General features: G+C 53.4%; 4 protein-coding genes across 4 annotated transcripts; 2 read left to right on the forward strand and 2 right to left on the reverse strand.

Annotated features, from left to right (window-relative positions):
- Window positions 1-1218: 1218 nt before the first annotated feature.
- LOC141916650 (claw keratin-like) lies at window positions 1219-1662 on the reverse strand. Its single transcript, XM_074809363.1, has one exon. It carries the CDS (start codon window positions 1660-1662, stop codon window positions 1219-1221), a length of 444 nt encoding a protein of 147 aa, XP_074665464.1.
- Window positions 1663-3625: 1963 nt separating this feature from the next.
- LOC141916652 (claw keratin-like) lies at window positions 3626-4051 on the forward strand. Its single transcript, XM_074809370.1, has one exon. The coding sequence runs from the start codon at window positions 3626-3628 to the stop codon at window positions 4049-4051; it is 426 nt and encodes a 141-aa protein (XP_074665471.1).
- Window positions 4052-6480: 2429 nt separating this feature from the next.
- On the reverse strand, window positions 6481-6906 carry LOC141916659 (claw keratin-like). Its single transcript, XM_074809379.1, has one exon. The coding sequence runs from the start codon at window positions 6904-6906 to the stop codon at window positions 6481-6483; it is 426 nt and encodes a 141-aa protein (XP_074665480.1).
- Window positions 6907-8550: 1644 nt separating this feature from the next.
- Window positions 8551-8964, forward strand: LOC141916653 (claw keratin-like). The gene has a single exon (XM_074809371.1). The coding sequence runs from the start codon at window positions 8551-8553 to the stop codon at window positions 8962-8964; it is 414 nt and encodes a 137-aa protein (XP_074665472.1).
- Window positions 8965-11534: the final 2570 nt, after the last annotated feature.

Genomic DNA, 11534 nt, shown 5'->3' on the forward strand with positions numbered 1-11534 from the left:
AAGGGATGCCATCCAGAGGGACCTGGACAAGCTGGAGAGTTGGGTCTGTGGGAACCTCATAAAATTCAAAGAGGCCAAGTGCAAGGTCCTGGTTATGTTTTGGGGAAATCCCAAGCACAAATCCAGTCTGGGTGAGGAGTGGATTGAGAGCAGCCCCAAGGAGAAGAACTTGTGGGTAATAGTGATTGGAAAACTAAGTGTGAGCCAGGAAAGGGTGCTCACAGCCCAGAAAGCCACCCATGTCCTGGGCTGCATCCAGAGAAGTGTGGCCAGCAGGGCGAGGGAGGCCATTCTTCTCCTCTGCTCCACTCTCCTGAGGCCCCACTTGCAGTGCAGTATCCAGCTCTGTGCCCCCCAACATAAGAAGGACACGGACATGCTTGAGTGGGTCTAGAGGAGGCCACAAAGATGAGGGGCTGGAGCACCCTCCTCGTGAGGACAGGCTGAGACAGTTGGGGGTGTTCAGCTGGCTTCAGTAAAACCTTATAGCCGTCTCCCAGCACTTAAAGGAGCTACAGTAAAGATAAGGACCTACTCTTTATAAGGGGTGTAGGGATAGGATGAGGGGTGATGGTTTTAAACTGATAGAGGGTAGATTTAGATGAGATACAAGGAAGAAATTCTTCCCTGTGAGGGTGGTGAGACACTGGTACAGGTTGCCCAGAGAAACTGTGGCTGCCCCCTCCCCGGAAGGGTTCAAGGCCAGGTTGGATGGGGCTTTGAGCAAGCTGGGCTAGTGGAAGGTGTCCCTGTCTGTGGCAGGGGGTTTGGGAACTAGAGAGTCTTTAAAGTCCCTTTCAAACCAAACCATTCTCTGATTCTATGATTCTATGAAGGATGAAGAAACAGCATGGGTCAACATCGCGATGCAACACAGCTTTTATTGAAGTTTGAGGGGAAGAGGGATTTGGAAGAAGAGCAGGGTCTTCAGGGTCAAGGTCAGCCAACATCTGGCAGCAGGCAGAGCAACAGTGAGCATCAGCCGTGCTGCAGGAGCAGGCACCAAGTGTGGGTCTCTGTCATCAGGGCACAGGGAGCTTTGAAGGGAGGAGTAGCAGAGCGGGAGAAAGGCAGAGTGTGGCCCCAAGCAGACACAAGGCATCCAAACTCTGGAGCCCAGCAGTGCCACACGGATGTCCTTCCTGTGGTATTGTCTTGGGATGTGTAGGGGGTTATTCTGGAGCTCTCCTCTATTTGCGATCAGATCCAGTGTGGGTCTTAGCAGGGCGAACAGTTGCCATTGAGGTACCTGTGGCCTCGTCCCCAGCCACAAAATCCCAAACCCCCATAGGTTCCATAGCCGCCATAGCCTCCATAGCCCCCATAACCCCCATAGCCTCCATAGCCACCATAGCCTCCATAGCCCCCATAACCCCCAAAGCCTCCATAGCCTCCCCAGCCACCATAGCCTCCAAAACCACCACGGCCTCCAAAACTGCCACCGTAGCCAGATCCAACACCGGGCACTCCCGCTGAGCCAACAACACTTTGCTGTGGGAAGGAGCTGAGGATGGGCCCAGGGAAGGTGACCACCGAGGCCGGGGGCTGGATCACCACCGTGGAGTCGGGGCACTGCCGCACGCAGGGCTCATTGCAAGTGTCAGCCAGTGGGGCTGGGGCGGCCACCCCACAGGTCGTGTTGCACAGGCTGGTGCAGGACATCTTTCAGGCAGGCAAGCACTCCTGGAAAACACACCTGGGATTAGGCAAGGGGGCGAGGAAGGGGCCTTATTGAGGGAGGCATGGAGAGATGCCCAAGAGGTTACCAAGAGCTGGACTTACCCAGTTGATGAGGAGAATCCAGTGGAGGAAGATGGATAGAGGCTGCAGAGCCCTCAGCTCTTTTATACAAGTCCCAGACTGCCCGGGGCATCAGCCAAGGGGGTGGTGATGGAAACCCCTGGTAATCATGAAAGCCAGTGGACAAGCTTTATGACACAGATAGTGATATGGGACAATTATATCCCTCTTCACGTACACAGGCATGCAAATGCATGCTGGAGAGGAAAGTGGTGGTGGGAGGGACAATCCATGACACACCATTACATGAAAGACAAGGTGATGTTGTAGCAGAACTCGCGGCACTAATAAAACCTTATCTCTCCTTAATCCAGCACTTTGCCTACGTAGAAGAATCCTGAGCATCTTGCAGATGTGCTTTGCAATCCTGGGTGCAGGCATCACGCCTGTCCTTCCCTCTCTTTTACAGGCTGGTAAACAGAGGCATTGGGAGGTTGTGCAAAGGGAGAAGCCATTCGACACGCTCGCGGTGACTTCCTAATGCTCACCACCTCCAAATGCCCACAACAGCTGCACACGTGATGCGCCTGGGGTCCACAGACATCTCTATTAACTGCCCACCTCTAAGGGTCTGGAGGACATTGGGATTTTTAGGTCCCGGTTTCACTTGACGGCCACGCAAGGAGTAGAGGAGACAGGTCCCATGCGTGGCAAAATCACAAACGCATGGGGGGCTGGTAGTGATGTGATGGGCACGGCAGTGGGATAGAGCAGGTTGGACCTCTGAGAGGGTGAACAGATATGGAGGAGCAGAAGGGCAGCAACAGAACCAGGTGACTGTCAGCTCCTTCTGCCTCATGTTTGTGAGCTTGTTCCCCCTTAACCCTCTCTGGAGGGACTTGATTACTCAGCTGTGTACTGAGGGCTGTGCCAGGAGATGCTGGTCAAGCACCCCTAGAGAGCCAGGCTGCACGTGGCCACGCTCCCCACAGGCACTGGCATGCTTGGCACTGCTGGCTCTGGTCACGTGTGGCTGGACTGCTGCTGAGTGTGGCGTGGTTGGGCACAGCAATCTTCTGCAAGTTGCCCCAGATTCTTCCAGGTAAGCAAAGTGAGGGATTAGGGACAGATAAAGTTTTATTGGTGCCGCAGGTTCAGCTAAAGCAGCGCCTTGTCTTCATATAATGATATGTCCCTCCCATCATCTCTTTCTTCTGCAGAAGCGTTTGCACGTCAGTGTCCCCAGTGAGGAGGCATGTAATTGTCCCACATCACTATCTGTGTCTTGAAGTTTGTTTGCTTCATTTCATAATTACGGGATTTTTTTGCAACCGCCCCATTGGCTGATGCCCCGGGCACTCTGGGACATGTATAAAAGAGCTGAGGGCTCTGCAGCCCTCTATCCATCTTCCTGTGCTTGACTGTCCTGATCTCTGTGGTAAGTCCAAGTTTTATGTCCATTATTCCTTCCTCAGCAGTGGTTTCTCACGGTATCTCTTGCTGTGTCTTTCTGCACCGCGCTTTCATAGTGCAGTGGTAGGGTGTAATGGTGCTGTTTGAGAGCTGTGGAAAGGATGGAAATCTAAACCTGTAGGTACAATGCCTGAGTGTACCAATGGACTGAAGTCCTTTAGGAGCTGGGCAATTTTCCATCTGCTTTGACTGAGGGAATTTTTCCTCACTCCCGTGGGCGAGGAGGAAGCAGGGAGCATGAGGGGAGGCAAGGGGTCCAAACCAGCATTCTGCTCTGAGTGCGTGAGATGATCCAGAGCTTGTTCTGGGACACAGGTGTGAAGTGTGAGAGAGCCAGGAAGGATTTGGGATCCAGCCTTGCACTGAGCTGTAGCTCTGCCTTGTCTTGCAGCATTACCTAACAAAGAAAAGGATGTCCTGCTCCAGCCTGTGCACCACGACCTGTGGGGTGGCCGCCCCGGCCCCACTGGCTGACACTTGCAATGAGCCCTGCGTGCGGCAGTGCCCCGACTCCACGGTGGTGATCCAGCCCCCGGCCTCGGTGGTCACCTTCCCTGGGCCCATCCTCAGCTCCTTCCCACAGCAAAGTGTTGTTGGCTCAGCGGGAGTGCCCGGCGTTGGATCTGGCTATGGTGGCAGTTTTGGAGGCCGTGGTGGTTTTGGAGGCTATGGGGGCTATGGAGGCTATGGTGGCTGGGGAGGCCACAGAGGCTATGGAGGCTGGGGTGGCTATGGAGGCTATGGTGGCTGGGGAGGCTATGGAGGCTATGGGGGCTGTGGATATGGCGGGTGGAACCGAGGCCACAGATACCTCAATGGCAACTGTGCGCCTTGCTAAGCCCGATACTTGTTCCGGGCACACACAAAGGCAGGCTCTGGAAAGTGTCCTGGCACATCCCGACACAATACTCTGTGAAGGACATTCCTTTGGTACTGCTGGACTCCAGAGCCTGGATACCTCGTGCCTTCCTGGGGGCCAACTCTGCCTTCCTCCTGACCTGCTTGAGCATCCCGTCAAGATTCATTGCTTCCTGATGACAGAGACCCACACTGGGTGCCTTGTCCTGAGTCACGGCTGATTCTCGTTGTACTCTGCCCATGCCAGGGAAGGTGAAATCTCTGCCCGGGCCCCTGCTCTTCTCCCAGCTTCCTCCTCCCCTCCAACTACAATAAAAGCTATTTTGCATTGCAATGTCGACCCATGGTTTTTCTTCATCCTTCCTGCTCTTTTCCACTTCCTTCAAAGCTGTGGGTGTGTCAGTCTGGACTGCATGAATCTCCCACGGTTGTGCCCTTGGAGCATATTGGCAGCTTGCTCAGTGTGTGACAACTGATGATGGCAGCCCCAGCTGGGTCTTACAGAGCACACGCCACTGACCTTCCTCTGGTCTCCCACCAGCAATTAACACAACCATTCCCAAAGCCCACACCAAATATGTGAAAGCACCTTAGGTGTCTTGCAGAAGCTCTTCCAAATCCTCTGCAAAAACAGTATGCCAGTATTATCTCCTTTTATTGGCTTTTTAACGATCACATGTGGAGGTGCAGGGAAATGGAGAGACGACCACTGGGGATACAGGACTGCTGGCCATGTCCCTGTGCTAAGCTGGATGGGGGGTCCACTGGGAAGGGGTGAGACAGACACTTGCAGGTCTTCCCCAGATTCCTCTCGGAGCCATGAAGAGGCCATGAATATCCAGTGACATGAAGCACAAAGCTCTCTGAGCAGGAGATTGGACTGACGACCCTCCTGAGATCCATCCCTTCCCTTCCCCAAGTCTCTTTGGATCTTGTGAGCCCAGCATGGCAACGTGGTCTTGGACACAGACAGTTCTGGCCAGAGCCATCAGGAAGTGCAGTGGCAGCAGGCTGGTCACTGCTGGGGAGCTCATGAAAAGATGTTTCTGCAACTGTGGATGCAGAGGATGAGAAAAAAGATAGCAAAATGGCAAGAGCAGGCATTTGTTTTTTTCCACCACCTCAACTGAGTCTTGCACATATTCTCTTCCCCTTGAGGCTGTTTCAGTGTCTGGCCATCCCCATGTGTGGCCAGGTCCCCCTGCACGGTCTCTCGGCCATCCACCAGCCCTTGGCTCATGTGGTTTCCCCTGTGTGTCTGCTGAGGGCACGGTCGTGGAAGGGGATTCTGGTGACCCTGTCTTGGCTGCTGTGGTTGGGTGCTTTCTGGGGCTGTGACAGTGTGGGCTACTGTGTGGAGTGGTGAGTGAGGAAGGGCAGCAAAGGGCCAGAAAAGTCTGTTCCAGAGCAGCGGGCTGTGGGAAGCTCTCCTGTCATTCTTGGGCAGAGTCGTGTCTCCAGGTGGTGGGGTGGGTAACTCAGGGAATGCCAGGAAGAGCTTCTGCTTCTGATGGGGCCAGAAGTGCTCCAGGGAGCACTGGAAGATGGAGGAAAACTAGGACAAGGAGGTGGTGCAGGGGTGAAGAATGTGGAGTGGATGGAGGCCTGACAGATGGGAGGTGCTATGGGTTGCTCACCCTCCCTCTCACCTATTGACTGTGGCCTCCCATGTGGCTCTGACCTGGGCCTTTGCCATGTGAGTGGTTCCATTGGCACCCCAATCCCCGCAGCCCTGGGGATACAAGCAGCCCGTGGGGAATAGCCAGAGTGGGTGGCAAACTCCCTGTGGGGCCCAACAGGTCTTATTGTGCTGCAGAGGGCAAGAGCTCAAAGTGGGGAGAAGACAGCGAGGGCAAAGAGGGAGAAGCTCTTGTTGAAGATGAGCACAGCCCCCACTGCATGCAACCATCTGGTGGAGGGATGTGCTGCTGAGGGCAGACAGGAGGAAGCAAGGCACCTCCTACAGGTGCCCCTCAGGAGGCCCCAGCTTGGAGATTGCTGAGATGGCCCAGAGAGAAAAGGCTGTCACTCGGGGTACAGGGTGTGGAGGAAGGATGAAAAAAACCCCATGGGTTGACATTGCGATGCAACACAGTTTTTATTGCAGTTTGAGGGGAGGAGGGATTGGGTAGAAGAGCAGATCCCTGGCAAAGGGCAGCCTACATCTGGCAGCAGGCAGAGCAACAGCGAGCATCAGCCGTGCTGCAGGAACAGGCACTCAGCACGGGGCTGCGTCATCAGGGGCAGCAATGAGTCCTGAAGTGAAGCTCAAGTGGGGCAGGAGGAAGGCAGAGTGTGGCCCCGAGCAGGCACAAGCTCTGGAGCCCAGCAATGCCAAAGGGATGTCCTTCCTTCGGGCGTCATGTTGGGCAGGATTGCATTCGTCTGTGGCCGGAGCAAGTGTAGGGCTTAGCAGGGAGAACAGTTGCCATTGAGATACCTGTGGCATCCGCCCCAGCCGCCATATCCACAGCCCCCATAGCCTCCATAACCCCCCCAGCCACCATAACCTCCATAGCCTCCCCAGCCTCCATAGCCTCTGTGGCCTCCCCAGCCACCATAGCCTCCATAGCCCCCATAGCCTCCAAAACCACCACGGCCTCCAAAACTGCCGCCGTAGCCCGATCCAATGCCGGGCACTCCTGCTGAGCCAACAGCGCTATGCTGTGGGAAGGAGCTGAGGATGGGCCCAGGGAAGGTGACCACCGAGGCCGGGGGCTGGATCACCACCGTGGAGTCGGGGCACTGCCGCACGCAGGGCTCATTGCAAGTGTCAGCCAGCGGGGCTGGGGCGGCCACCCCACAGGTCGTGTTGCACAGGCTGGAGCAGGACATCTTTCAGGCAGGAAAGAACTCCTGGAAAACACACCAGGAATTAGAAAATGGTGCAGGGAATGGGCTGTATTGAGGGAGGCAGGGAGAGATGCCCAAGAGGCTTCCAAGAGCTGGACTTACCCAGTTGGTGAGGAGAGTTCAGCAGAGGAAGATGGATAGAGGCTGCAGAGCCCTCAGCTCTTTTATACATGTCCCAGAGTGCTCGGGGCATCAGCCAAAGGGGTGGTGGTGGAAACCCCAGATAATCATGAAGTCAAAAGGACAACCTTCTTGACACAGATTGTGATGCGAGACAATTTCATGCCTCCTCACTGGACACATTGGCGTGCAAATGCACGCTTGAGAAGAAAGTGGTGGTGGGAGGTACAAAACATGACATGCCATTACATGAAAGAAAAGGCACTGTTGTAGCTGACCTGGTGGCACCAATAAACCTTAATCTGTCCTTTATTCCCCTGCTTCACTTACATGCCAATGTTCTAAACATCTTGCAGAGGATTTCTGTTCCCAACCACACCACACTCAGCAACAGTCCAGTCATGCGTCCGGAGCCAGCAGTGCCGAGTGTGCTGGTGCCTGTGGGGAGCGTGGCCACGTGCAGCCTGGCTCTCTGTGGGTGCTCAGCCAGCATGTCCTGGCACAGCCCTCAATGCTGAGTAATTGACTCCCTCCAGAGTGGTCTCAAGAAGGACCACACTCACAGACATGAGGCCAAGGAAGCTGAAAGTGTCCTGCTACCCCTCCTACTCTCCAGCTGCTCTGTGCACGTCCCCCCTCACACATGACCTTGCCATCTCATTTCACTGCTCCTCACTCATGTGTGTGTTGACCCCTTGCTCCTATGGGTCTTCACGTAACACAGCGCTAAGAGTGTCCTTTCTCTTTGCATGGCAGTTAATTGGTGTGCTCCAAGTACACCCTGTGAAGCACGGGCATGGAGATGGTGAAGGCTTAGGGATACTCCTGACGTGTTGCCCCAAAAGGCTTCCAGCCATCAAAGGAACTGGGAGAGGGTGTGGATTTGGGAGTCACTCCGAGAGTGTGGAATGGCTTCTCCCTTCGCCCAACATCCCAGTGACTCTGTTTACCAGCTTGTAAAAAGGAGGTAATGACAGATGTGATGTCTGTGCACAGGATGCAAAGCACTTCTGCAAGATGCTCAGAATATTGTCACAAGAAAAGTGGGGGGATTATGGAAAGATTGGGTTTTATTGGTGCTACCTGGTCAGCTACATCAGCAGCACCTTGTCTTTCATGTGGTGGCATGTCATGGTTTGTCTCTCCCATCACCCCTACCCTCTTCAGGACACGTTTGTACGCCAGTGTCCAGAATTAGGAGGCATGTAATTGTCTCGCATCACGATCTGTGTCATGAAGCTTGACCAATGGATTGCATGATTATCTGGGGTTTTTACCACGGCCCCTTTGGCTGATGCCCTGGGCACTCTGGGACATGTATAAAAGAGCTGAGGGCTCTGCAGCCCTCTATCCATCTTCCTCCGCTGGACTCTCCTCATCAACTGGGTAAGTCCAGCTCTTGGAAACCTCTTGGGCATCTCTCCATGCCTCCCTCAATAAGGCCCCTTCCCAGCACCTGTGCCTAATTCCTGGTGTGTTTTCCAGGAGTCCTTTCCTGCCTGAAAGATGTCCTGCTCCAGCCTGTGCAACACGACCTGTGGGGTGGCCGCCCCGGCCCCGCTGGCTGACACTTGCAATGAGCCCTGCGTGCGGCAGTGCCCCGACTCCACGGTGGTGATCCAGCCTCCGGCCTCGGTGGTCACCTTCCCTGGGCCCATCCTCAGCTCCTTCCCACAGCAAAGCGTTGTTGGCTCAGCGGGAGTGCCCGGTGTTGGATCTGGCTATGGCGGCAGTTTTGGAGGCCGTGGCTATGGTGGTTGGGGTGGCTATGGAGGTTATGGGGGTTATGGGGGCCATGGAGGCTGGGGAGGCTATGGAGGCTATGGTGGCTGGGGGGGTTATGGAGGCTATGGGGGCTGTGGATATGGCGGCTGGGGCGGATGCCACAGGTACCTCAATGGCAACTGTTCTCCCTGCTAAGCCCCACACTTGCTCCGGCCAGAGACAAATGCAATCCTGCCCAACATGACGCCCGAAGGAAGGACATCCCTTTGGCATTGCTGGGCTCCAGAGCTTGTGCCTGCTCGGGGCCACACTCTGCCTTCCTCCTGCCCCACTTGAGCTTCACTTCAGGACTCATTGCTGCCCCTGATGACGCAGCCCCGTGCTGGGTGCCTGTTCCTGCAACACGGCTGATGCTCGCTGTTGCTCTGCCTGCTGCCAGATGTAGGCTGCCCTTTGCCAGGGATCTGCTCTTCTCCCCAATCCCTCCTCCCCTCAAACTGCAATAAAAACTGTGTTGCATCACAATGTTGACTCATGGTTTTCTCATGGTACTGAAACCGAGTATCTGTGGAGGGTTTCTTTAACAGGGTAGATGATCGAATCCTGTTGAGTGATGACGAGGTGGGGGGGTCTGGGGTCCCAGAGTGTTCTTCAGTGACTGGCTAGTGGGTAACCAGTCTATGACATTGCGAGTGGCTTATTGGGCTGGGCATGTCGACCCCAAGGAAAGGTGGATACCTGTTACTATCGAGGTGAAGGGATTATCAGAATTGGTGGAAGGACTACAAATGCTGCTTGTATTCAGGTGATGTATGAGAAGAGGTGACACGGGATAGTGATTGCCACACTGGTGGACCCCAATAACCTTAGACCTCTCATTAGAGGACTCCTGGATGCTTTAAAGACACACATTCAGGCCCTCAGAGAAAAGGTGCAAAGGGCCATCAACCACATCCAGTGAAACCCTCCAACCCCTCCTGCACCTGTAAGAAAGTGGATGGAAGTGTGACACGATCTGGGTGCTGATGGGCATGAGATGGGCTGCGCTGAGCCAGGCAGTGGTGGGGATGGAGATCAGGAAGTCCAACAAGTCAGCGAAAACTCCACCCCGAGTGGCCTCCTCATGGGGAGTTTGAACCGCCCCAGGGCAGGCCAGGTCAATCTTAGGATCCAGGAAGGCCTGATCTTTGTCAGAAGGCATTGGCCCTGGGGGCACCCCAATTGATGTCACATGGGCAATGCACCCACCAAATTAGGAGAGCAAAGGGAAATGCAGGCAATCGCTCTCCCTCAGGAAGGGAAATTTAATCCTTCTGTGACATCAAGAGGGGAATTGAGAGAGTCAAAAAACTAGAAGTGTGGTTTGGGGGTCAGACTGCCCACTCCACATGGTGAATTCCTACCAATGGTCCACTGACAAGGAGCCCTGCGTACATATCCCTGTGGGTCTTAGACAGATAAGTTTAGAATTTTTAATTGATACGGGGCCCAAATTAGTATCTTAAACAGACAACAAGCCATTGAGTTAGGACTTAAACCATCAAGAAAGATTATAAACATAATAGTGAGACAGGATGGTAGAAAAATGTCCCATAGTGTGAATGCAGTTTTGATTACCAGGGGAAAAGAGGATGACAGCCCTTATAAGGGAAACATATTGGGGGTTGATGTGCTGGCAGGTAAATGATGGTATTTACTGGATGGCAGAGTGTGGAGTTTTGGAAGTAGGTGGACAGGGGTGACTCATGTAAGAATTTTGCATGTTGCTCCTTTACTACTGCAATCTAAAGTAACCCATATCTCTCAATATCCATTGCCAACTGCTGCCAAGTGGAGTATTTTAGAGGTAATTAATCTTGAGAAAAGAGAGATCATAAGTCACACACATTCCCCTTATAATTCTTCAGTTTGGCCAGTCCGTAAACCAGGTGGGTGGTGATGGCTAACAAGTGGCTATCAGAGATTGAATAGTAACACCCCACCTTTAACAGCTGCTATCCCGAATATAACATCAATTGTTTCTATGCTGTTTTGTTTCTGACACTGCCTATTGGATTTTCTATCCACATTAGAGTATCCACATTGCATGAACAATTTTTCTTAGTCTGAATTTGTTCTTCACTGTGATTGGAATTATGTCTGTAACTGAGCGATGGTGTGAAACTTTAGATGGTAATTAATTCGCTAAAAAAAATTGTGGAATCTCTGAATTTCTCGCAGAAAAGACTTTAGAACTGCAAGGTAGTGAAGTTCCTAACAAATGATTAGCTTCATTACAAAAGACAGATTTCAAAGGTGAGATACTGCTTTCTGTTTTGTGAGGTCTATAGAGTATGGAGGAATGAAAACTAGAATGAAAACTAAACTAGTGGCGTACTTCTTTCCCATTCATACTCTGCACCCTATTCCCAACAGTCAGTCAATGCTCGGGGTGATGCATTGAGCATACACCCTGCTATATGGCTAGTGCATTCACAATTGTCATCACCTGTGGGCAGCCCAAGGGCATCCTTCCCCTGTGACCTCAGGGAAGCTCTGCACAGTGTGTCAGAGGGCCGTGTGGGGGCGACACATTTCTCCACCCTGTCAGCTGCACCCAGATTTTCATGTATTCCTTTGGGCTTGGGGCGAAGGTCTGGAAAGTTGTTCTGTCCTGAGATGGATGTGACAAATTAGGAGCTGAGCATTACCCAAGCCCTTGCAGGGACTGTTGCTCCAAGCAGCAACTGTCAGGGACTGAGGTTCTTCCTAGGGACTGTCAACTG

Source organism: Strix aluco, chromosome 30, assembly GCF_031877795.1.
Source record: "Strix aluco isolate bStrAlu1 chromosome 30, bStrAlu1.hap1, whole genome shotgun sequence".
Taxonomy (NCBI): domain Eukaryota; kingdom Metazoa; phylum Chordata; class Aves; order Strigiformes; family Strigidae; genus Strix; species Strix aluco.

Coding starts and splice junctions, on each gene's coding strand:
- LOC141916650 (XM_074809363.1), bottom strand. CDS start 1,662: ATGTCCTGCACCAGCCTGTGCAACACGACCTGTGGGGTGGCCGCCCCA.
- LOC141916659 (XM_074809379.1), bottom strand. CDS start 6,906: ATGTCCTGCTCCAGCCTGTGCAACACGACCTGTGGGGTGGCCGCCCCA.
- LOC141916653 (XM_074809371.1), top strand. CDS start 8,551: ATGTCCTGCTCCAGCCTGTGCAACACGACCTGTGGGGTGGCCGCCCCG.
- LOC141916652 (XM_074809370.1), top strand. CDS start 3,626: ATGTCCTGCTCCAGCCTGTGCACCACGACCTGTGGGGTGGCCGCCCCG.